Raw genomic sequence first — 27,120 nt, 5'->3', positions numbered from 1 at the left:
AGTAAAAGAATGTCAACCTCATATGAGCCTCTCCCATAGAAATAAGCCTATATCTGCCATTCTGAGGTTGGAACAGCTGGTGGGGCTTTCTGTTCAGGACAGTTCCAACGTAACTTGAAATTACATCTATAAAAATTACAATTATTCTGTATCATATATACTGTATCTTAAATTGTATATATATATATATATATATATATATATATATATATATATATATATATATATATATATATATATATACAATTTAAGATACAGTATATATTGCTCACAAAAACTTAGGGCACACTGTCAGACTGTCCAGTTAGGAAGCCACGCTTATTGTGAATCAATTTCACTCGGTGTTGTGGAAATTAAACAGACAACAGGTGGAAATGAGGGGCAATTGGCAAGATCACTCCAAAAGAGGAATGGTTTTGCAGGTGGTGACCACAGACCATTTCCCTGTCTTCATCCTTTGTACCGTATTTTTGGAACACTTTTGCATGTGTCCAGTGTTCTCACCACTAGAGGCATCATGAGGAGCATCTACAACCCACAGAAGTCGCTCAGGGAGTGATGCTCATCCAAAATGGCACGTCCATTCGTGTTGTGGCAAAAAGGTTTGCTGTGTCTCCCAGCGCAGTGTCCAGAGCATGGAGGAGATACCAGGAGACAGGCCAGTACACCAGGAGACCTGGGGGGGGCCGACCGAGGTCAACAACCCAGCAGCAGGACCGCTATCTGCTCATTTGTGCACGGAGAAACAGGAGAAGCACTGCCCGATAGTGATGCGCGGGTTGCGGGTTCCACCGCGGGCCCCGCGGTCTGCCCGCGGTTCGGGTCGGGTCGGGTCGTGAAATTCTCCTTCGATCGCGGGGCGGGTTGGGGCGGGTCAAAAAATGCCGGTCGCGGGCACTCTATGCCTCCGTACGCGCATTCATTGAATTCATTCACAACTTATTCCGTCGTCTTTACAGCAGGTTTTTAGCGTAAATATACGTCGGATTTTCATAAAACAAGCAGCGTTTTGCAGCTTGTGATCCAGAGAACGCTTTTGTGGAGCTCATGTTTCCTATTTTCCACCGTATGTGCGACTGTGTGTGACTTCGCGTTAGGCCGATCTCTGCTCTCTTCCTCTCTCCCTCTTGCCCAGCGCTCTTCGGAGGGGGAGAGAGAGAGAGAGAGCGCGCGCGCGCGAGGGGCTGACACGCCGGTGCTGTTCATACGGATCATAGTTGTAACGCGTAATTTTTAATGGTTGCGGGTGCGGGTGCGGGTGCGGGTGCGGGTGCGGGGCGGGGCGGGCTGTAAAAATAGAACAACTTTGCGGGGCGGGCCGGGTCGGGTTAGAACCTGCTCCAAATGCGGGACCCGCGGGTTGAAAAAAACCCTGACCCGCGCATCACTACTGCCCGAGCCCTACAAAATGACCTCCAGAGGGCCACAAATGTGCATGTTGGTCCTCAAACGGTCAGAAACCGACTCCATGAGGGTGGTGTGAGGGCCCGACGTCCACAAGTTGGACTTACTGTCCAACACGTGCAGCCCGATTGGCATTTGCCCGAGAACACAGCGATTGGCAGATTGGCCAATGGTGCCCTGTGCTCTTCACGGATGAGAGCAGGTTCACCCTGAGCACATGTGACAGACGTGACAGAGTCTGGAGACGCCCTGGAGAACGTTCTGCTGCTGCAACATCATCCAGCATGACCGGTTTGGTGGTGGGTCAGTGATGGTCTGGGGAGGCATTTCATTGGAGGGCCGCACAGCCCTCCATGTGCTAGCCAGAGGTTCCCTGACTGGCATTGGGGACCGGGATGAGATCCTCAGACCTATTGTAAGACCATATGCTGGTGCTGTGGGCCCTGGGTTCCTTCTGATGCCTGCTAATGCCAGGCCACATGTGGCAAGAGTGTGTCAGCAGGTCCTGCATGATGAAGGTATTGATGTTATGGACTGACCTGCCCGTTCCCCAGACTTAAATCCAATAGAGCACATCTGGGACATCATGTCTCGGTCCATCCATCAACGCCACGTCGCACCACAGACTGTCCAGGAGCTGACTGATGCTCTAATCCAGGTCTGGGAGGAGATCCCTCAGGAGGACATCCGTGGTCTCATCAGGAGCATGCCCAGGCGTTGTAGGGAGTGCATTCAGGCACGTGGAGGCCACACACACTACTGAGGATGATACAGACTCGTTTGGAGGAATTTCTACAGAATTTGGATCAACCAGTGACCTGATTTGTCACTTTGATTTTGACTATAATTTTGGATCCAGACCTCCAGGGACTGAGAATTTGATTTCCATTTATCATTCTTCTGTTATTTTGTTCTCAACACATTGCCCTACACTATGAATAAAGATTTTCATCCGAAAAATCGAATTGATTGACATCTAGGATGTGTTTTTTGAGTGTGCCCTAAGTTTTTGTGAGCAGTGTAGCCTTTAACAGTTACAGGTGAAATGGAAAATTAGAATATCGTTCAAAAGTTCATTTATTTATGTAATTCAAGTTAAAATGTGAAACTAATATGGGATATAGACTCATGACATGCAAAGTTCCATATGTCAAGCTTTTGTTTGTTATCATGATTATGGCATTTTCAAAATATTCAAATTTTATGAGATTTTTAATTTTTTTTAAAGTTTTTACAAGGCGCACTAATTAATGCTGGTTTACCTGTAAACCTGTAGGTGTGTAAACACAGCCAGAAACTGATACAAAGGTCGCACCGGGATATAAGGTGCACTGTTCAAATTAAAGGCTTTCATGTGCGCCTTATAGTGCAAACAAAATACGGTAAGTTGAATAACAGAAATGAATGCACTTTTTACCGTTATTCTAAAAGAAGCTACACTCCACAGGATATAAGTATAAGTAAGTGCTTTGTCAGTGTATAATTGTACACTGACATTGTGTTCAGGTGTTGGGTTAGCCCTGAGTCACTGCGACTGAGCGTGCTGCCTGACCAGCATGTTTTTGGAGATCAGGAGTACCCAGAGGGAACCTGGCTCACTGCTTCAGTGCTGTTCTGAAAACAGTGCAGCGCCTCCTGGGTTTGTCCCTGTTTCAGAGCATGGTGTCCTGCACTGGTCAGCTCCTCTTCCTCCTGTATTAATATATTCAGGCCAGTGCTAACAAGCTTGGTGCAACTCAGAAACATCCATAGTGACCTTCCTGGAGTCATTGTGTACTTTGGGTCTTTCTACATTGTACACTCATATCCAGACGACCCAGTCGAGGTGATCAAGTCCTGCCTTGTGTGGTTCAAATTTTCAGCCTCACTTGATCCACAGCTTTTTACAATGTCTGAAATGTTCTTGATGGCATTTGTCTTAAGTAATTCCTTTACTGACAACATTTGTAGTGCTCTTTGGAGTCCAGTTTAGTATTTAATGTATTCATAGACTCCCAATAGGGAAATTGACCCTCTGCATTTGACTCATCCTTCAAGCCTCAGAGAAACCTGTCAGGAGCAGAGCCATCACGCTGCCTGTGGAGCTATCTAGATTTTGAGCCAGAAGCTAGGTTAGAAGTACTGAGGTGTTCTAGAGTACTGGAACTGGATTCTACTGAAAATTAACTCATGCTGACTTGAGGACTCCTTCAGGTGTGTTCACGCTGTCGACTTGAAATGAACTCTTTTGCCCTTCCTGGGAACATCTGCTTTGTTTGTGCAAAACCCTTTGACCCAGGTTTGCACCCATCCATCCATTTTCTTACAATTTACCCACGGTCTGGTTATGGATGCAGCAGTCAAAGCTGAGATTCACAGATATCACTCTTCACGAACACTAACTCCAGCCCTTCTGAAGAGATCCCGAGGTATTCCCTGGCCACAGAGAGATATACTCCATCCAGTGTGTCCCCAAGCCACCTCATCTGGCCGCTCCTGACAGGAAGGAGCAGTGGTTCTACTCTGAGCTCCTCCCAAGTAACTGCCTTACCCCAAGCCATTGTGTAAAGGCAGCTAATTTCGGCTGCAAACCAGAGCAGCTGAAGGTCCAACAGAACAACATCATCTGCAAACAGCAGAGATGAGATCCTGAGGTTCCCAAACCAGAAACCCTTCGGTCCCTGGCTGCGCCTAGAAATTCTGGTCATAAAAGTTACTTTTTGTTTAATCATTCATAAAGCACATTTCTTGTGGGCAGTACAGGTTCAATGTGCCAGCGAATAAAATAAATAAATTACACAACATTAAAGGTCCTACATCATGCAAAATTGACTTTTTGGAGCTTTTAGCCATGTTGTTATGCTCTTTCCTTCTCAAAAACACCACCAGAGTGGTTTGTGGCTTCATTCACGCAGTTCTCAGTAATCCTCCTGAATCCTGCTCTCTGAGCAGCTGCTCTGCCGTCTGCTGGAAAACCATTGACCTGTGACACTCTGACGTTTTTTACGTCATAGTGTCAAACAGGAAGAGCACGACTTCTGTAATGTAATGCCTTACAGCCTGATTTTAATTAAAAAACTAATTGAAAAAAAAGAAAAAAAAGGAAGCGCCTGGCGTGTCCACACTGCCCCTGCGGGGAAAACAAACGCACCCCTGAGCGTCTGAACAGATGTCATGTTTGCACTGAAGGATGTGAAAAAGGAACTCTTTCTAACCTACTCTGGACACGCCTGTTCTTTTTTCTTACCTAACGATAACGTCAGGCAGATGTCAACTCCTTATAACTGTATTGTGAAGTAACTTCACTTATTGCTGTGATATCTATATTTCTTTTACTGCTAATAAGGCATGAGCGCAGAGAGGGGGCAAATCCAGCTTCAGAGCACAGTTTTCCTCAGCAAATACATTACCAACCACGTTACTATCTAATGTATAACAAATGTGCAGTATGAAAAGCCAAACTGTTGGAATTATCTTGGATTATTGAGGATTTTTTTTTTTACAGATTTAAAGGGATGTATATTGGAGTGAAATCAACAGATGTATATTGTGTATATGGCATAGTAAAAGATAAAGAGTTACATAATATAAAAAGTAGATGAACAACTTTATGTAAAAATACAGAACTGTTCTTCTCCATAGATGTAATTTCAAGTTACGTTGGGCCTGTCCTGAACAGAAAGCCCCACCAGCTGTTCCAACCTCAGAATGGCAGATATAGGCTTATTTCTATGGGAGAGGCTCATATGAGGTTGACATTCTTTTACTTCATGGCTCACAGTGAGGCCTTAAGCTGAGAAGGTACTGACATGTTATACATTTCCTGAACCCTCAGAGTCTAGAGAGTTGCCCAGTATCAGAGCTTTGCATCTGTGATGTTCCTGGAAGAAACAGCGTTAAACGTAGTGAAACATTTTTTTGTGAAAATTGTGAAAAAATGTTCTCACATTTGAGTCTGAGGAGCTTTGGTTACCACGGTAATTGCTACAGAGTTAGTACCTTTGGGCTCAAATGATACATGCCAATGTCTTCTTTCCAATGATACCAAATACAATGGTGTAAATCATTATCTAATGGGCTGGAAATGGCCTAAACCAAAATATGGACCAGTGTCAAAAGTGACTTTTGACAGTTCTGAGGTTCTGAGTCTGTTGATCACTTATTGGTCTTTAAATCATCACAGATCCAATGATTTTGGTTGGATTTTGATCATTTTTTTCTGTGGAATGTGTCTACAGTCTGTTTAAAATAATGGCATATTGACTGATGCCATAACTGGGTGGAATAGTTGAATGCCAATGAAGTAAAGATAAAAATATTGGAAAAAAGTGATGCAAAAATGTGTAGAAATGTGTTTTAAGAGCGATTTTTTCAGTGGATGTTATCAGCACATGTGTTCTGTGTATCTGGAATGCATTTATTGACAGCCTACTCAACCCACTGAGGATTTGAGGGAAAAAAGTCGTTTTTCACATTTTTCTGATAAAAATACAGGTTACATACACTAAAATGGCCACAATTTTTTTTCGCGATATTTCCAGCAGAGCAGACCCTCCAATTATTGGTCCTTAGGGTCAAAGTTAACAGAAAAAACACAAATAAAACATATATCAGACCGTGTCAGGTTCAACCCAATTTTGAGAGTTTGGGTCCCTGACTAATAGCCAGAGTCCGCCCCATTCTCTCTCTGGCCAACACGGAGACGCTCATGCATGCTTTTATCACCAGTCGTATCCACTACTGTAATGCTCTGCTTTCTGGTCTTCCCAAAAAGAGGATCTCAGGTCTACAACTTTTACAAACTTCAGCAGCTCGTGTCCTGACGAAGACCAGGAGGCGGGACCACATTACACCGGTTTTAGAATCGCTGCATTGGCCCCCGTGTGTTTCAGGATCGATTTTAAAGTTCTTTCAATTGTTTTTAAATGTCTTAATGGTCTTGGTCCTTCTTATCTTTCAGAACTGCTTTTACCTTATGAACCTTCATGGCCCCTTCGCTCCTCGGGCAGGGGTCTCCTAGTCATTCCTAAAGTCAACATAAAGACTCAATATTACGGCCCTCGCCTCTGGAACAACCTGCCGGACGAGCTCAGGGCTGCAGAGAACGAAAATGTTTTTAAGAGCAGGCTCAAGACCCACCTTTTTAGCTTAGCCTTTAACTGACTAATCTATTTAGAATTAGCTATTAGCTAATCTATTTATAATTATCTTTCAACTGACTAATCTATTTATTTAATCCTAATATATAAAGTGTATATATATGGGAGGGTGTGCCAGGCGTATTGTTTTAAATGTTGTAATCTGTAAAGCACTTTGTGATACCTCTCGGTATGAAAAGAGCTTTATAAATAAAGTTTGATTGATTGATTGATTGATTGATTTGATTGATTGATTGACAAGCTCTTTTTTCATTTCTGTTTATTGTTAGAATGGCCTGGTTTAATCCTTGGCAAGTGTTTCCCAATCATGACCTGAAACAATTTAAGAAAAGACTTGAGTCATTTATTCCTGGTCCAAAGCAAGCAGGTTTAAATCAGTTCCACTTTGGACCACAAATAAATAACTTAAGTCTATTCTTAAATTGTAGTATTGTGTTGTAGTTCTTAAACTATAGTATTGAAAAACGGTGGCCCAAGCTTTTCGATTTGGGTAAAGCCAAACTGGAGACAATGTGCCCGGTTCAGGAGGGGGTCAAGAGGTTAAAACATACAACTAAATGAACTAGCTAAAAAACATACAACAAACTAAATGTTTTTCCTGTTCAGTTTGTACGTTCATTATCTACTTTTATGTATTTTTATTGCTTTTAACCTCTTAACCCCACACCTGAGCACATTTTCTCCAGATTTGCTCTACCCAAATCTACAAGCTTCTTGAAAACAATGTCAAAATAGCGTCGAAAACGTGTCAGAAAAGCAACTCAATAATAAAGTGTGGGGGGGGGGAACTGACAAAAACCCTTCAAAAATGTGAGCTACCATGCAAAACAAAAAGTTGCCATCCGTTTTGTAGGTCTTAGCATTCAAATGAGGAATTACCCTGGCCTATAGGCTGCAAGCTCTAGTCGAGAAGCTTTTAAATTTGGGGAAAAAGGTTCAGAAATTCTCACATAATCCTCAGATATACTTTATTTATGCCCATAGGGAAATTTAGGGATCAATAAAGTGCAGTATAATTAAAGTGAATGGGTCACTATGGTCCAATGGGCAATCAATAAAGTATATCTATACCTTAACTTTGAGCAGCTACAATTCAAAACACAAAATCACAAACATCGAAAACATACGTGAAAAATAGAGCGAGTCGTCTCATGATCCGAAGGTCTGGGGTTTGATTCCTGGCTCCTGCAGGTGCACGCTGTCGTCGTGTCCTTGGGCAAGACACTTCACCCATCTTGCCTCCAGTGTGTGTGTATGAACGAGAGAGTGAATGGGTTCCTTGATGTAAAGCGCTTAGAGCCTAAGGTGGGAAAGTGCAGTTTAAGTTGAGACCACACCAATATTATCTGAAGCTCATCGATTTCTTTTTTAAAACCTGATTGGTATGGCATTCAATTTTGTAGTCCTCTTGTGATTAGTTAGGGTATAGTTTAATTTTATTTATTTATTCATCCATCCATCCATCCATCCATCCATTTTCTTCTGCTTTGTCCGGGTCCGGGTCACAGAGGCAGCAGTCTCAGCAGAGATGCCCAGACTTTCCGATCCACGCACACTTGATCCACGCACCTTCAGCTGTTCTGGGGGGACCCCGAGGCGACACCAGGCTAGCTCGGAGACATAGTACCACGAGATCTCATGCTCCATCCGTCCCCCACTCGTGAACAAGACCCCGAGATACTTGAACTCCTCCACTTGAGGCAAGGACTCCAAACTCGTTTTGGCGCCTCCAAAGCGTCAGGTTTACATTTAAAATACATGGAGGACGCGCCTCCGGGGGGCGTCAAGATGTCCCGCAGCGCGTCACGCGCCTCCTCCGCGGCGCGTTTTGAGGTTTTTCGCGCTTGGTGAGCGTTTGACGCGGCCGACGCTCGAGTTGGGAAATGTTGAACTTTTTGGCGAAATTCGCGAGCGTCGACCAATCAGGAGCTTTCTCCCCATAGTGACGTACGTTGTAGCTGAGCCACCGGGGCAGATTCTACGCCAGCCCCACAGATGTAAACAAGTCACAAGTCACGGACGTAGCTTCTTTGTGAACCGGAGCTACAGCCGCTCTGGGACTGTTTTTTTTTTTTTAGAAAGACACATCAGTGCTTCTTTATCTAAACACCAGGATTAAAAGCGGCGGAAGTACCGTTGAAAGCGACTCTCGTCCGAGCGCAGCTCCTGGAGCAAATGGTGAAACTCGCCAAACTAACGCCTTCGGACGATCTCATGAATCCAGACACGGCGCCGACGAGCCCGTAGACGACGTTGTCTGGCTTTATGAAGCAATAAAAGCCAAGCCACTCTCTCTATGTCATCCATGTTGATAACTGATAACTGACAACGGCTCCCAACGCGCTCCACGACGACGCTCTTGACGCGCGTCGAGAGCGTCTTGACGCTTGGTTACGAGCGTCTGACTTGAATGAGCACAGGCGTCCAACAACGGGCGTGACGCGCGTTTTTGACGCCCAAATCGAGTTTGGTGTGGACGGAGCATGAGTCAAAAGGTATAACAAAAAGTATTTAATGCTGGAAAAGAGGGATGTGGTGTATTGTCTGTGACCGACCACTAGGCGGTGCTATTGGAATGTGATGCTGTGTAAATGTGCCGACCACCACCCAGTAAAACTTCCACCGGACCCGAGCTGCCTGTCTCAGCCTCTTATTTATGATATTCATGTGTATATCAGTAACCCACAGTAAGACTTGACTAACATAATACATCAAGCTACAACAAGGAGAGACCTCTGGATTCGCACAGCCGACTCCAAGCTGTGCAGTGAGCTCTTTGTTTTCGGTAGGCTAAGTGAAGCAACACGGCTGCTGTGGAAAAAGTTGCAAAAATGTAACGCAAGCGATGCTAGGCTGCAAACAAACGCTACGCTATCCGTTTACATGAATATACTCTGGCCTAGGCTGTAAACTCCAGTCGAAAAGCTTTGGGTAACGCCAAACTGGACAAAACGTGCTCGGTGAAGGCGGGGGGTAAGAGGTGAAAATGTAGCGGGCTGACCCCATGTGAACTGCCTGTGTTGAGGATCAATGTGGGCGGGGTTCGGGTTTGTCTGTCGGCGTGTGTCAGGACAGTCTTGCAAAGACTCAAGGACGTATCCTTATACCAGAGGTGGGAGACTCGAGTCAAATGACTTGACTCGAGTCGCAATTTTTGGGACTTGAGACTTAGGCCTACTTGACCAAAGCTCTGAAAAGACTTGACTTGGGACTTGCTGTTTGTGACTCGAGACTTAACTTGGACTTGAGGCCAATGATCCTCAATGACTCGCTGTGACTTTATAGTTTTTATTTATTTGAGTGAAACTGTCGAAAGATCAGGATTCATTGCGTAAAAGCGGCGCATCTATGTTTACATTATGGTAATTAGCCACATGCGTGTTCGGTTTACCGACGGAGCGTCTAATCACTACAGCGCGAAAAGGCAGGAGGAAATATTTCTTTGGATGCATTAAAGGTTTTCTAAAGCGAGTGAAGAGGAGGAGATTTACGGACAGGAAAACGTTTGAAACAATGGACTGAACCTACAGCGCAGACGAGCCTCCAGAACGACGTAAGAGCTGATTAATCAACAGGAATCTTGGGGCTTTTCAATGTTTTAATTCGTTCACACAAAGTTTACAGCATTTAGTGGCTAGTTTACGCATCTGCAAACAGCCCGTGACAGCGAGACTGAAGGCTACGCAGAATCTATTTTGAGCAGGGGCGAATCCGAGTATACAGGGGCTGGGGCATTACAGGGGAACCACTGACAGAAAAACCGCCAGAGACTAACAAAAATTAAAAAATATTGTTTTATATTTATATGTTATACTACAAGGAAAAGCAGCTCATGCTTAAAAGACTTCAAAGTTTCTTTTTCCCCCGGGCCCCCTTCCTTAAAATGCTGTCCTAGTAATTTTGTACATAGACTGTTTATTTAAAATATATATAGTTTGAATTTTTTGGCAATTAAATATTAATTAGACTTTAAATCCATGAGATTTTAAAAAGTTTGATTTTAGCCTAAATTTTTAAAATCGCTATATCTTGAGAAGCACTTGTAATTTTCAAGATAAAAAACATTTTGAAAAGTAGACATGCTGGCGTTTGTGACTTGACGTGACTTGCCCGCTAAAGCAAGACTTGACTTGACTAGACAAAAGCTATGACTTGACTTGACTTGACTTGAGCCCATGACCGATTGACTTGGACTTACTTGGGACTTGGACCTTCACGACTTGGACTTGACTCGAGACTTGCATATGTGACTTACTCCCACCTCTGCCTTATATGTCCAGTAGATGGCGCTATGAACCTCAATAGGCTCACCTCAAGCAGATACACATTAACGTAGGCTATGATAAATGACATTTGAATATCAGAGGGCTTTCGTTACAATAAATAGCAAATTAATAAAGCCAAGGAAGCAAAGTGAGTAAAAACACACAGGGGATTCGAAACACTAACCTTCTGTACACGAGGCAACCCACTTTACCATTTGTGGCACCGCTTGTTAAAGATATTTACTCTCGTCCCACATAAAATCCCTCCAAACTTAACACGAGCCTCTGTTCATTAAAGTCACCAGGGGAAAATGCCCATTCAGCTCTACCTCTACCCCCCTTGGAGAGTGAGTGGGGTACAGGTGGGGTAGAGGTAGAGCAGGGGTGTGGGTGGCTAGCTCCGTGTGGGTGGCTAGCTCCTGGCCTGTCCATAATATTGTTTCAGATCATGTTATAGTTTCCTCCGACATGTAATAGGCCTGGCTGACCTGCCATCACGGCACGGTAGCGCAGCGGTTAGCGCCTCCGCTTCACAGCTAGAAGGTCCCGGGTTCAATTCCCACCAGGACGGGGCCTTTCTGTGTGGAGTTTGCATGTTCTCCCCGTGTCTGCGTAGGTTTCCTCCGGGTACTCCGGTTTCCCCTACCACTAAAAACATGTACAATAGGTGAATCCTCCAGCCAGGTGATTCTGACCATCAGCCTGGCTCCACATCATGGAGATGGGTCCCCGGGCGCGGCACGGCCGTCGACCACTGCTCCTTACGGGTTGCCCCAGTGGCATCAAAGGATGGGTTAAATGCAGAGGACAAATTTCCCTACGGGGACAATAAAGTAAACAAACATCATACAGTGTGATTATATACTCATATTAATACTACTTTATGACCAATGCTTTCCCGATTAAGTGGATAAGACGAGGAAAAGACAGAGATTTTGTTCTTTATTGTCCACTGGACGTCCGAAAGGTGCATTGTTGGCAGGCATGGACACAGCCAACCTCACCTCCTCCAAGCCCCATGGAGATACGAGCCGAAGAAAGGTCTGTTGACTGCGGTGTAACTTTTCCTGAGGTGTAGTGTCGTTTGGTATAGCTGTCATGGCTGTTTCAATGATAGTGCTATGGCAAACCTGAGTTGGAAGTTTACTTTGACTAACTAATGTTCACCTTTACCTTTGAATGCAGAGTTATTTGTACGTATCAAGCTAAAACAGTGGCATTGTGCCTCAAAGTAGTGATTGTTCTCTCTCTCTGTTCATGCACATACTATTTACTTTCAGTGCCTCTCGAAAGTACTAATACATCTTGACTTTGGCACATTTTGTCATGTTTCCAATCCTAAGCATAAGTTCACACACAAGTAACAGACAGCTGTGAAGTGAAAGTAAAATGATACATGATTCTGTTATTTTTCAAAAAATAGAAAAGAGAAAAGTGGGGCGTGCACAAGTGTTCATACACCATGAATGAATACTTTGTGGAACCCCCTTTTGCTGCAATAACAGCAGCAAGTCTTTTGGGATATGACTTTATAAGATTTGCACATTTTAGCCCATTTTAGCACCAACACTGATTTTAGTAAACAGTGTTGGTGAAGCACTGCTTCCCCCTCCTGAGGCGCCGGATGGTTTGCCAGAATCTCTTGAGGCCGACCGATAGTCTTCCTCCATGGCTTCTCTGAACTCCTCCCAGACCTGAGTTTTTGCCTCTGTGACCGCACGAGCTGCAGCACGCTTGGCCTGCCGGTACCTCTCAGCTGCCTCCGGAGTCCCACAAGCCAACAAGGCCAGGTAGGACTCCTTCTTCAGCTTGACGGCATCCCTTACTTATGGGCGGCACCACCGGGTTCGGGGATTGCCGCTGCGACAGGCACCAGAGACCTTACGGCCACAACTACGAGCAGCCGCATCGACAATGGAGGAGGAGAACATGGTCCACTCACAGAGGGATCCGCCAGACGTTCCCAACAGACCCTCACAACACGCTTGGGTCTGCCAGGTCCGGCCCAGCGGATCCAGCTCACCACCAGGTGGTGATCGGTTGACAGCTCAGCCCCTCTCTTCACCCAAGTGTCCGAGACACGCGGCCGGAGGTCAGACGACACAACTACAAAGTCGATCATCGATCTCCTGTCTAGGGTGTCCTGGTGCCACGTGCACTTATGGACACCCTTGTGCTCGAACATGGTGTTCGTTATGGACAAACTGCGACTAGCACAGAAGTACAATAACAGAACACCACTCTGGTTCATATCGGGGAGGCCGTTCTTCCCAATCACTCCCGTCCAGGTCTCACTGTCGTTACCCACGTGGGCGTTGAAGTCCCCCAATAGAACAATGGAGTCCCCAGTCGGAGCACCATCAAGTACCCCTCCCAGGGACTCCAAGAAGGCCGGGTACTCTGCACCGATGTTTGGCCCGTAGGCCGAGACAACGGTGAGAGACCTGTCCCCAACCTGTGTGACCCTCTCGTTCACCGGGGTGAACTCCAGCACGTGGCGGCTGAGCTGGGGGCTATGAGCAAAAGGCCGCTCTACGTGTCCTTTTTGTTTAAAAGTGGGAAATAGACTAGTTGTAGTCCTAAATACCAGTCTCACAGTGGCTTAGTGGTTAGTGAGGGACAGGGCCTGAATTGAGGTCTGTATGTTCTGCTTCTGCCCTGCACTACTGCACAGTGGAACTGTTTTTGACCATAAATGGATTCGATCTTCGTCAAATCGCCATGGAACGCGTATTGTAAGGCTTCCGTGCAGATTTTTGCTTAGGGCCCCAGAAGGGCCAGCACCGGCTATGCATTTAGCAAACAGAAATAGTTTTGAAAATTCTAATTTACCTAAAAAAGTTAATTCTGGTTTCACGTCAGACACTGAGACAAAACATGCAAATGTGTCTTTTTATAAAGTGTATGTAAACATCTGGTTCTCACTATAAATTTACACATGATACCGACGCACATGCAGTTAATACCCAATAGGAGCTCTCTCAAATACTTCTGTCCTATAGGTTTATGAAATATGGAGCGTCTCCCCCTGGCTCTCCTCGTCCTCCTGTCTCTCCTGTCCCTGGCTCGCTGCTACGACATCGGGACGGGCGCCGTGTGCAACACTGCCCCCTTCTTCCCAGGGCACAACCTGGTGGGCAAGGGCTATGACATCGTCACCCTGAAGAGGAAAGGAGCCTACCTGATCGATGTGAACACCTACATGACCCCCAATGACACCTGCCACCTCTTTACAAACACTCTGCAGGGAAACCAAGTGCAAAAGGTAACAGAAAAACAGTAAATCATGCAGAGAATGCGGATGTTCCAGTTTGGTAAAGACTCGGATCAGAGGAGGGATCCGGGTCTTTTATTTTATCCCAAAACAAATGAGTAACAACTTTTGCCTGTTTATTTTTTTTACATTGACGTTATTGAACCAGGGTCTAACAGGGTGCCTTTTGTGACTGTCCCGGGCCAAAGCGAGCTGTGCTGAGAAAAACAGACAAACAATTGGTCAATAAAAATAGTGTCCTCCGGCAACTACGTTCCAAGTTTCTGATGCGCCCTAATGCTCCTAATGGGATCAGCAGAATCAGCATCGTCTCTGTTTTCACCAAAGTCTTTGGGTTACAGATTAGTAATAGGTTTGGGATCGGAGTCTTAAAGTCAAACCCATCAGTGACGGAGCATGCAAGAAGCATAGGCTGGGATGAGGTTAGCGTTGCGAATACACATTACTGAAGGAAAAACAGAGCAACAGCAGCAATGAAACATTTTGTGAGATGTGATCAGAACTATGTGGGCAAATCAAGCCTTTTGGTGGAGTTTATGGAATTATTCGGAGGTGCCAAGGCAAATACTAGAGGGAAGAAGCAGGTCTGGGTAGGGCCTGCCAGTGGAAACACCCAATAGTCACTGACAAGTCACTGACAAGACGTCCTGTGGCATTATGAAATATCAAATGTGAGTCGGAAGGAATTCATCATAAATGTATCTACAGTAAGCCTTGAGGGAAAAAAAGAAGTGTACCTCATTACATTATTTAATTTTAAAGTGCCCCTCTGTAATTTAAACTGCTTCTATGATGCCCTCTGCTGGCCACAACTTTTTGTGCTGTTCATTTAAGGATGAACCTCTCCATGCACACGATTTTGACTTCTTGTATTAAATGCCCATGGAGTACAACCATTTATCAAACCCCTGTATAAAGCATTATACACTGTGTTCCAAATTATTATGCAAATTGGATTTTTGTGTCAAAAAGGTAAAAAAAAAAACAATAATAATGAAACTCATGGATGGTATCGTGTCTTGGGGCTCTATGAATCACTGACATTAATCTCAGAGACCTGGGATGATTAGTGTTCAGGTTAAGCCCAGTTAAGGGAAAAACTACTGAAAAAGGGTGTTCCACTTTATTATGCAGATCATCATTTTCAAGCAATATGGTAAAGAAAAAGGGTCTTTCTGCTGATGAAAAGCGTGAAATAGTTGAATGCCTTGGTCTAGGTATGAAAACCTTCTATATTTCTTGAAAGATTAAGCAAAATCATCGTACTGATAAGAGATTTGTGGATGATTCAGAGCACACTCCGGTTTGTGCAGATAATGGCACAATATGGACGGTTTCTGCCAGACAAACACATCAGATTAAGAGAACAGATGCTACAAAGCAGCAGACAGGTATTTGAAGCTGCTGGTGCCTCTGGAGTCTCCCAAACATCAAGGTGTAGGACCCTCCAGAGGCTGCAGTTGTGCATAAACCTTCTATCCGGCCTCCCCTAAACGGTTAGTTGAAGCTGATGAACAGAAACGGCTGCAGTGGCTCAGAAATACATGAGGACTTATTTTCAAACAGTCTTGTTCACTGATGAGGCCGTGTAACCCTCGGTGGTCAAATCAATGGAGTAGTGGATGGTTGGTGAATGGCCACAATGTCCCAACAAGGCTGTGACGTCAGTAAGGAGGTGGCGGAGTCATGTTTTGGGCCAGAATCATGAGGAGAGAGCTGGTCGGCCCCATTAGACCCTTTTAGGCTCCCTGAAGGTGTGAAAATGACCTTTGAAAAATATGTGGAGTTTCTGACTGACAACTGTCTTCTCTGCTACAAAATGAAGAGCCGTGCTTTCCCGAACAAAATCCTCTTCATGCGTGACAACGCACCATGTCCTGCTGTAAAGAATACTCTGCATCACTGGCTGCTATGAGCATAAAAGGAGAGAGGGAGGTTATTCTGACATCCTGCAAAAAAATCTAAGCAGAAACTGTCCAAAAACTCACAAGTTTAATGGATTTAAGAATTTTGAAGCTGCTATTACACAAGTGCTCCTATGGTAAAATATAACTTGACCTGTTAATATTTTTTTGATTGAAATAGCTTTTGATTTCAGTAAATATGACCTCCTAATGCTACAAATTCAACAAATGACCATTTTCAGTTAATTACAAGCTTTAAAATGTATTGAAACGATGAGTTGCATAATGATTTGGAACAGTAGATTTTTAGGTTTTTACTATATTTATTTTTGAAAAAATACTGTTATCACTAGGAAATTTTTTCCACCACATTTAAATGATCCTCTACCAGTTAAAGACTTGAAAATTATGCTGACTCTCATTTGAGTTGACAATTTGGAAAATCTTAGAAAAATGTAATTTGCATAATAATTTGGAACGCAGTGTATAGGCCAGCCCTTCCCAAAGTGCAGCACATCGCGGCCCCCGTTATCGATTCAAAGATCCCACGGGACCAACAACAGTATAAATGTACTCTTATACCAATTTCGAATAATTTTACTAAACAATTGGCAAACAATGGTGATTATAGGGTAAATACTTATAATAAAAAAGTTTAAACCCATTCTTTTATATATATGTTAATAGTAATGTGTGGACAGCCTTTGGAGGCCCGCTGCAGACTGGCTGATACAGGCTACTGTATTTAACATTGGTCTTCCTCTCATTCACAGCTCCCTCTCTCTGCGAGATCGTTTCAGGCATTTATGCTCTATGTGAAGAGTTTCTATGTATTATATTCTGTCAGGTGAGGATAACCCAAGAAACAAACGCTATAAATTCCAAATCTGCATTGCTACTTGCTGGCAGCTGTATTATATTGCTGCTTTGATTGTGTATAATGTAGCAACCTAAGGCACTGTATAGGCCCAGGACAACTTTCCATCCAGACAATAACATGTAACCTCACTGTTTCCGCAGTGAAGTGGTCAGGAATGTGACGTCCCAGGACAGCAATGAGTGGAAGGTAAACCACCTGAAACAACTGATGATTGAAAACCAATGAGCTCAGATAAGAAATCATCCCATTATTGGCAGATTGGACTGTCACATGAGAAGTTTGGAAACCTGGAGGTCGGAGGGACACGTTCAGATCAGTACAAGTTTGCAACTGAAAGAGAGAATAAGGACAAGTTCTCCTACTATCTCCACAGCTCCACCTGCTTACGCTACAGGTGGGCTCACACTCCACTCTGAAGTTTTTCTGAGACGTCCGTGTTGACCTGTGTATGTGCAGGTACAGTGTGTCAGACACTCCTCTTCTGAGCTCAGAGTTTAAAAACGATGTGTCCCGACTGCCGTCCTCCTTTAACTCCTCCACCAAGGCTCAGTACAGACGCCTCATCAACACCTACGGCACCCACTACATCCGACAGGTCCGTAACGTTTACTTTCATCACCCTTTTAAGGAAATATGGAAGCCTGTTTCGCCCATGTGAAAAAGATAAAAGCCCAACAGGAAGGACAAATTACTGTATTCATAATTCTTTGTTTAAATCTCAAAATTACGAGATTCAATCTGAAAATTACGACTTTTAAAACTTGAAATTCTGTTTTAAACTCATAATTTCACGTGTTAAACCATATTAGAGATTAAAACTGCGCAAATGCTGATCCGGCTGTCCAGAAGAATTAAGTAGCTACTTTGCAGGTGAATTATGCAAAAGAACTCTTGAGCGGACTTTAAGCAACCCTAACGTCACACACATATCAACCATCAGTTTAACCCTGCCCTAGCCACTGACCTTGAGGATAGTGGGCTCGTACCTAATCTTAATAGATCTCTGATTGGATGATGAATGTCCACTGTGTACCAGCTCGCCTACGAAAAAAAGTCCGCAGCATCTGGTCAGCATCATTGAGGCGCCAGTATTTGCGCATGCGCAGTTTCAGTATGATGCTACGGTTTAAAAGTTGTACAAAATGACAACTCTTAAAAACTGGTAATTACGAGTTTTAAACTCATAGTGTGAGATTGAAACACACCATTTACAGTTTTAAAAGTCGTAATTTTGAGTTTCTAACTCCAAATTTTGTGTTTTAAAGAAAGAATTATGACTTGAAATCTCGTAATTTCTACTTCTTGTTGGGCTTTTATTTTTTAAGCATGGCGGAAACGGGCTATGTTTTAGTTGACCTATGCAGAGAAAAAAATGGATATATGTGCGAACTAAACATGTTTCAGTGTGTTATAATATCCAAATTCCACATTTCTCGAGATCACTTTCATCAGGTTTTGCTCATTCATGTAAACACCATTGGGAGGAGATAGAAAAAGGGCAAGACAGCAGTGGTCATCGCTATGGCAACACCATGAACACATGAAGTTAGTTTTTCCTATTATGCGTACATGCATGATGAGGTGAGCATGAGTGTATGAGGGGAGTCAGGCGCCCTTATGGGCTGGTGAAGGGGCAAGTTCTACAAGCTAAAGTGTTTCCATTCCAATCCAAAATTAATTTGCATTAGAGGGAAGTGACACAATCCATACTGGACTGATCGCTCCTGCTGAAATCATTCGGGGAGAGGACTCACTTTGGTGCAGTGTTTGCTGCTGATCGAGTGCATGTTGTTTTAGCCAATCACAGCCAAGTCTCAAAACAACAAACTGCAAATCCATTAAAGGATCTGTATCCTGCTATTTTAGCCATCCCAAAGTAAAGTATAGGCATTTATATGATATATTGTACCTCTACCGCTATGGAGAACTATTTTTTGTAGTATTTTTGAAGTATTTTCTGGGGGTATTTTGCAAACCCGGAAGACAAGACGCTTCGATTCAGTTAACTCCGCCCCCTCTCTCCGAGCGGATCTGCCCATGCATTATTAGCAGGAAAATAAATATCACAGCAATAAGTGAAGTTACTTCACGATGCAGTTGGAGTTGACATCTGCAACACAGCTTCATTATGGCTAACACACAAGCTAACACACAAGCTAACACACACACTAACACACAAGCTAACACACAAGCTAACACACACGCTAACAAACAAGCTAACACACAAGCTAACACACATGCCAACACACACGCTAACAAACAAGCTAACACACACACTAACACACACGCTAACACACAAGCTAACACGCAAGCTAACACACACGCTAACACACACGCTAACACCCAAGCTAACACACAAGCTAACACATGTTTTGATTCACCACCGCTCTGTCCTGGCCTCTCCATCACATTGGGGACTCGCGTTGGTTATAAAAGTTAATCCACTTTGATTCTGGTGAAGGTTCCATCAGAGACAGTCACATAAAAACACTATTTTGGCTGATAGTCGCCGAATCCCGGAAAGAAAATCCAACTTCTGGCGAGTGGCCTCTTCTTTAGGAAGGTTGAATAAAGTCCTGCACCTCTCGTAGCCAAACGCACTTTTCTCCGCGACATTATCGTTAGGTAAGAATAAAGAACAGGTGTGTCCAGAATAGTTTAGAAAGAGCTCCATCTTCACATCCTTCAGACATTCAGGGGTGCGTTTGTTTTTAGCCCTGACCTGGAAGCGCTTCCTTTTTAAAAAAAGCTGTTTTATAAATTAAAATCAGGCTGTAAGGCACTACATTACAGAAGTTGTGCTCTTCCTGTTTGACACTATGACGTAAAAAACATGTCAGAGTGTCACAACTCAGTGGTTTTCGAGCAGAGGGCGGAGCAGCTGCTCAGAGAGCAGGATTCAGGAGGATTGCTGTGAACTGCTAACCTGGCTAACGCCATGCTGCTGTGTGCGCTCGAATTATTTCGAACTGCACAACAGCCTGGGGACCATGGCCGAAATCTCTGGTGGATTTGGGAACCAATCACAGAGCGAGGAGGGACGCAAGACGATGACGCGCTATTCGATATATGGAAGCTTGTAGTTTATTTACGGATAATAAAAAAAAAGTTTATTTACGGATCCAACGTGACAGCAGCAGACACGATGGTATTTTTTGATCAAGCTTTAGACCTTGTTCTAAATAATTTAGCTCAAAAGTTTACAGCGGGTACGTCATACGTCATCTCATACGATGATACGATTGGCCATGGCTACGTGCAGACGCATGAGACTTTTTTTTTTTTTTTTTCGTATCGCCCAATAAACGAGTATGGACGATCGTAAACCACACCTCTCCTACGAGAAAATGAATTGGTGGTCCCCAGACTAAATATCACTTGTGATTTTAGTCTGGTGTTAGCCAGGCTAGTGAACTGCGTGAATTAAGCCACAAACCCATTTTGGGTGGTTTTTAATAAGGAAATAGCATAACAACATGGCTGAAAGCTCAAAAAAGTCAATTTTGCATGATATAGGACCTTTAAACATTTAGTTTGGAAAAATGTTATGGAGTATAGCCATTGGTTCAACCCACCGGTGGGTCAGATTCAAACAAATCACTCATGAGCGGCACTGGATGGATTCATCATTTCTGTGATTTAATGCTCGAAATTTTTACAGTTCAAGTTTTTACTTTGAACTGTAAAAATCACAAATGTGTCCTCCTCTGATCAGAAGAAACCATAAATAACCTAACCTAACATAACCTTTTATAACATAAATAAAAAATTTGATTTTAAAGTGTGACGACAGAGCCATGAAAAAGTGAGTTTATAATGGGAGTCAATGGGGCATGAAATGTCACTAACATGAGATTAGGGAGAAAATGTGAAAACTCAACATAAAAACTTTACATAAAAACTAAAAAACTATCAAAATCAAAAGTTGTTACTGATCTTTGACATACCCAAGGGTAAAATGTAAATCCAAATTCTGCCCAAACTCACTTTTTATAATGGAAAATGAACCATTTTGTGTGTCATTTTTTGGTTTTTAAATTGGCTATTAAAGAGTATAATATGTAATATTTTTTTCAAACGTTGGTAGTTTTGTGCAGAACTGAAGTGGATTAACATAATTATGTGAAAAAAGTTAGTAAAAATGTTCATCTGCAATATTTTTACAGCCGTTAAAAAAAGTGACATGAAAAGCCACTAACATGAGATTAGGGTAGTAAGTTTGTTCAGGCTGCATCAATGACCAATGTAAAAATATAAAATTATATTTTGTTGCTCAAAATATGTTTTGTAACAAAAAAAATATTCAAACATCTCAAATATGGAAAAGGTTTTGGCCAAATTAAGAGCAAAAAAAGGCAAAATAGTGGCACGAAATGCCCCAACAGGACACAGTATATGTGACTAGTGACAGAGAGTCAGGACACAAGTCTGTTCTGGGGCATTTTGAGGTATTCACATGCTTTCCAAAGATGTGTAGCCCATGGAAATCTGTTCATATTTGGAGAACCTGTTCATATTTGAATCTAACCTCTCCGGATATTTCAAACCAGAGAAATCGGCCTCTAAACATTTGGGCTGTTCTCACCTCTCTCTGCTGCTGCTGCTCGGATTGACAATAGGGCTCATTTACATCTCATTTAGTTAAGCCATACCCGCTCCCGCTGTGAGGAAAAGGCAAAAAGCAAGAAAAATGTGCCATCAAAAAAAAAAAAGGTTTGCAAACAGGTAATATATAAATAAATACCTCTTGCTTAAATCCACTTCCCATAGAGCCGACCTCTACAGCAACTAGCAACACAATGACAACTAGCAGCATTATCCAAACACACACATATAACCAGAGGGAAAGAAAAACGCACACACATTAGGTCATTAGTGCCGTGGACAATGACTACGTTATATTATCCGTAACCTGCACACACAGCTTACGACCACAAACGAATCCAACCCACTGAACACACCACGTTAGCTTACAGCACAACAATGGCCTCATCAAAAAGCAAACAGACACGATGGCACAGCGGTCACCAGTGAAAATAAACAACACCTTTCACTCACCCGTCTGAAGTAGCCTCTGTGGGACTTCTGTTCAGCAAACTGGTCACTATTGTGTTAAAATCCAGTTTCCTGGCTCAGTTTTCAGTGTAGAGTTATGCAAATCCGCGCTGAATCCTTCTGTCTTAAACACGCCCCCACAGCGTGCGCTATTTCTCCAATAAAGCAAGACTTTTTCAGCCTGTGCATTAATGCTTTTAAATATATACGAATACTGTTCTCTAAAACATGGTGAGGCTTCTTCGTGATCTCAACTCAACAATTCTGCAAAAAAGTGAAAATCATCAATTAAAAAAAACACCTCTTCTTTCTGGATTTGTGGGAAACTGAGTCAGCCGGCTTGTGTCCTTGGATTCCACGGTGGGGCAAATATAAAGTGATGTACATATAAAAATACTTATCCTTTGACAGGCACACCTCTGTCTCTCTCTGGGCCTCAAAGTTGGCCTGGGGAAGTACAGTTCCTCTACGAGCCACAAGAGCTGCACCAACTTCCTGCAAAACAAGGACGTGGCCACCTCCTCCAGCAGAGGCATGCACCTGGACCACACAGAGGTGGTGGGGGGCAACGGCTGGACAGGGGACTTTTCCCTGCTCTCCAATGACTCTCAGGGCTACAACACCTGGCTGCAGACCCTCAAAAACAACCCGGACATAGTGAGGCGCTCTCTGAGGCTCATGTCCGATCTGGTGCCCGATACAAGCAAGCGGCCACATGTGAAAGCTGCCATTGAAGATTACTTAAAGGTACATTTATAACTAGTTGCATACTTGAAGATTTTTCGGGCCTGCCTCTAAATATGGGCCGGTTTAACTTGATGCATCTTTCTCTGTTTGCAGGAAAATGGCATCCGTAAAACATCTGGAAGTGTGTGCGGAGTAAACTGCTGTCCAAAAGAGGCTAAGAAGGGGTGGCTTGTGGTGACCATTGTTCAGGGCTGGAATCTCAAAGGGGACCAAAAGGGTAAAACTGAGAGGTAAGCACAGAACATCAACATAGACTTAATATGAAGCTCTGGTTGCTCATATGTGTTTGACCAACAGCTATGTCAAAATGTGGTATGGCCGCCACTACCGCAGGACTCGAACGATCCGGTCCAACAACCCAATCTGGAGAGAAAGCTATAATCTGGGACAGGTCAGAATCCACACTCTCCTCAATACAGCACTCCTAATCTGATCTTATCATTTAAAGCTTTTTCACCTTGTTAGTGTCCTTGTGCATAGTGCAGAAGCGGCAGTCTTACAGAGCTCCTCCTGTTTACACCGAGCTCCTGCCCTGACCCAAATAACCTGGAAATGCTCTTGTTGCCTTCTGATTTCTTGCAAACCTCATCCCTTGATTGCAGCTTGGCAAAAAACGTCCGAAGCTTCAGCTTTTGGCAGAAGCAACTCTCTCTGTTTTTCTGTTATTTTTTATTAGCAGTAGTTGAGCAGACGGAGGAACCAGGAACAAATGGGTCTTCTCTTTGGTCCTCATGGCAGGGCATTTGCACATTGCTGTAATATCACCCCCTGGTGTTCAGGGGTGACTCCAAAAGACACTTTGTAAAAAGGATTCCCATGTAGCTTTGCACCTCCATAGCGCTGCCAAAAAGTCTAGCTCCAAAGAGTTTATTTATTTCTCAAAAATGATGTGGCCCATGTGACAACACAGGGGTAGGTGTCATATTTGTAACCACGCTGTTTTTTGTTCTGTAGATTTAAATGTTTAAGCCTAAGTGTTTGATTGATAGGATCTGGAGTTCTGTGGAGGCTCATTGCTGGTCAATGTTAATTAAATAAAAAACACAGGAGCGTTACCATGAATTGGGTGGAATGGCTGACTGTCTATCTCTTGTATATTATCTCTATGACTAGGAAGTGAGGCCATGGAAAATAGATCAATATTGCATTATCTATTCAACATAGTATAACATTGTGATCATTGTTAGGCCCGAGCGCCATCAGGGCTGGCGAAGGGGCTCTTAAAATCGCAAAGCAGTGCACGGAGTGCACAAAACAAGCGCAAAGCACTCGCCCCCTCTCAAACACTCACTAAGGCACATACATATATAATGCAAAAATCAACATTGTAATTGTACAGAGGCCATAAAAGCCCATGGGCGACTGAGAGCTGGGTCACTGACGGGCACTGTGCGAGCATTTTTCGAAATTATATAGCGGGAACATTGTCTTCTTTCTTCCTTCTTCTTCCTTCTTCTCCTTTTCCTCTTCCTCCTCCCAAACCTGATCCCTATTTCCAAATTTTGAATTTCAAAATATCACCTCAGGTTTTTTTTTTAACATTGCAAGATAGGACGCGGGCAAAAATGAAGTTAGTACAATTAAAAAAAATCTATATATATTCGGCTAAATTTAGGTCCGAGCAGCCTGCCGTTGCATGGGCCTATTGTAATCACAATGCCTACGTGCGCGGAGTCAAACGTAACCTCACCGTCTCGATCAGTGGCCCGTACCTCTGGAAAAACTGGAAGTCCGCCATTTTCACAGGAAGGATGGCAAATGCTGCAACTCCTCCTAGGGCGTTTCACCAAATGAGCTCCAAAGACTTTTTGACTTATCGTAAGCAACAAAATTCACCTTACACCCCTGGACACAGCAAATGTGCATGCAGGGCTCGAAATATTAGCTTCTCGGAAATGGATAAAATTCGGCACAAAAATAGTTCTGGGCATTCCGATTAAAAAAGCCAATGGGATGGAATCTGATGGTCTATTTGTTCCAGATTTGTTCCAGAGGAAACACTGGACAGTTTTGTCCTGGTTAAGTTTAATGGTTTTGTATAGCTGGGTGTAGCTATAGGTTTATGCTGAGATGCTTGATAAAGCTTTCTCCTCAGTGAGGCCCACCACATGTCTTCTAGACCCGGTCCCAACCCCGTTTTTTAAAACATGTTATGGATCTTTTAGAGACGAGCTTCTAAACATGATCAATTGCTCTCTTCAGAGAGGGGTCTTTTCCGTGCTGCCTTTAAAGGGGCGGTGGTGAGGCCCCTGTTGAAGAAAAGCTATTTAGATTTGAATGATTTGAACAATTTCAGACCGGTATCTAACTTACCATTTTTAAGCAAAATATTTGAAAAACTTGTTTTTATCCAACCTAATGATTTTATTACTGCACATAATGTCCTTGCAAAATTCCAGTCCGGCTTTAGGGTAAACCACAGCACCGAGACCGTCCTTTTAATGCTGCTTGTGAAATAAAAAAGATTGTAGACGCGTTTGTCTGCAGGTTGGAGCCATTAATCACATTGAGAGGCTACAAATGTACTGTTGATGTTTACTGACAAAGAATAATGGCACATGAGGGCAATAAAATGTCATGTGGCTGCGCTAGCGCCTACAGTAGGGTTATGGAGCAGCAATGGAGGCGCGGCAATGGAAGCACGCTGATAGTGAATATTCTGTTTGGTGATGGTGTTTTATGCACTTTATTTCTGAATAAAATGAATAAAAAGATCTGGCCAAGGTGGATCTGGGGACAGTACTTGCAATATTAATGTCAAAGGTCTGTTTCCACTAACAGTAGGCTCCAGGAAACATACAATTACACTGTGATATATTCTTTCATGCTCATCGCAAAATGTGTTTTATTCTTTTCAGTTTCATGGAATTGACATGTTTATAAAGCTCATGTGTGTGTGTCTGTAGGTGTACACTCAACATCCTCTGGAGATCGAGGTGTGGGATGAGGACAAGGGCCCAGATGACCAGCTGGGCTCCTGTTGGAAAAAACTGAGGCAGGGGTTTGGATCGTTCACCTGCTACGCCAAGGTCGGCAGAGTGGATATCCGCTACACTCTCATCTGTGACCAGCACCTGACCGGAGACCACTGCGACCAGTACAAGCCCACCCCATTTTTCAAACGTCAAAGTTCTATTAATTTCTCTACAAACTGTCAAAACTCATTCCTAACTTTACTCATGCAGTTTCTAGCATTCCAACTCCTCACAGGGATGACTTTATAAGCATGTTTCTCTAATTGCTGGAGCAATGCTGACACGGTAAGGTAGACATAAAAAAGGGTTAAACACATCTAGATGACACATTGGATAATGAGTCGGCTGTTAGGGTTTGCTAAATTGGACCCATAAACAGACACAACAACCCAAAGCGTGGTTCGAAGTAAATTTATTAACACAAATTGTCCCAGTGGCTTGGCTTGGTGCTGGTTGTGGCTCCAGAGCAGGCTCGAGTACTAAAAGAGATCAAAAAACAGAATCAAAAATAGAACCTGAAAAATGATCATAGAAATTCAAGCTATCGCTGAGCTGAAGTACCGCAACATAGACAGAACAATCCCACGATGAGCGGAGGCGAGTCTGAGGTCTTTGTATTGCATTGATGAGCAAATGGAGTCAGGTGTGCCTGCTCGGAGTCCACGCCCCACCAGGACCAGGCCTAAAAACAAAAGAGCCACAAGAGGGAGACAAAAACATGCATCCATGGCCAAAACATAACAGTTACAGCATTTTTTAAAGGACAGAAACCGATATGGTGGGGGAGTAGCATTTTATATTCAAAATAATATATCTGTAAAATGAAAGAGATTTTGAGTACACCTACCGTACATAAAACCACTGAAAATTGGATGCTGTTTTCGCCCACCTAATGCAAAACAATGAGTATATGAATATGATTGGAGTAATGTTAGGCAAGGCAACTTTATTTGTACCGTGCATTTCGTACACGAGGCAACTCAATGCGCCTTACAAAAGAAGATAATGCGAAATTACAATCAGGTTAAGTTAAAGGGGCTAGATGCAAGTTCGCCATTTTATACTCACTACTGCCACCTCAGACCATATGTGTAACTGCACCTTCTATATTAAGCTCGTGCACGACGGTGATTCGTACCGAAGTGACACCTTTTTGAGTGACAGTGCAGGATTTTAGAGGAAGTTGTGGTGAATAGGTCTGGGTCCCTTTAAGGTAAAGCACATAAAAAAGAAACATCAAGACAGGAGAAATACGCGATGACCAGCCATTGACCTGGGGTCAATGGCCGGGAAACGTGTTGAGGCGGTCGCAGAACCACGGGGTTGTGGTTAGGGAGGGTGTGTGTGTGCGGTTATTTACAGTCTGAAAGTCAGTGTTACCAAAAGATAAAAACTTTAAATTTTCAGGGCCAAACAGTCCCCCATAAGCTTACTGCCTGTATTAGCTAAAGTAATGGAACAAATTGTTCATGACCAAG

The 27,120-nt window shown here is 43.4% G+C and overlaps 1 protein-coding gene across 1 annotated transcript; it reads left to right on the top strand.

The window, feature by feature from the left end:
* The first annotated feature begins 9,161 nt into the window (after positions 1-9,161).
* LOC306961025 (perforin-1-like) lies at positions 9,162-25,948 on the top strand. The gene is made up of 9 exons (XM_079553633.1): positions 9,162-9,327; positions 13,810-14,086; positions 17,006-17,051; positions 17,123-17,259; positions 17,322-17,460; positions 22,332-22,667; positions 22,761-22,897; positions 22,965-23,058; positions 25,574-25,948. The coding sequence occupies exons 2-9, from the start codon at positions 13,821-13,823 to the stop codon at positions 25,889-25,891; spliced, it is 1,473 nt and encodes a 490-aa protein (XP_079409759.1). The 5' UTR covers positions 9,162-9,327; positions 13,810-13,820; the 3' UTR covers positions 25,892-25,948.
* Positions 25,949-27,120: the final 1,172 nt, after the last annotated feature.

This window comes from Gobius niger (genome assembly GCF_951799975.1).
Source record: "Gobius niger genome assembly, chromosome: 3".
Taxonomy (NCBI): domain Eukaryota; kingdom Metazoa; phylum Chordata; class Actinopteri; order Gobiiformes; family Gobiidae; genus Gobius; species Gobius niger.
This window is presented reverse-complemented; position numbering and strand designations above follow the sequence as displayed.

Excerpts from the sequence above, each read along its gene's own strand:
- LOC306961025 (XM_079553633.1), top strand. The coding sequence starts at position 13,821 with ATGGAGCGTCTCCCCCTGGCTCTCCTCGTCCTCCTGTCTCTCCTGTCC. Across the intron at positions 17,052-17,122 it reads AGGACAGCAATGAGTGGAAG|ATTGGACTGTCACATGAGAA; the intron begins GTAAACCACCTG and ends CATTATTGGCAG. Across the intron at positions 22,898-22,964 it reads CAAAAGGGTAAAACTGAGAG|CTATGTCAAAATGTGGTATG; the intron begins GTAAGCACAGAA and ends TTTGACCAACAG.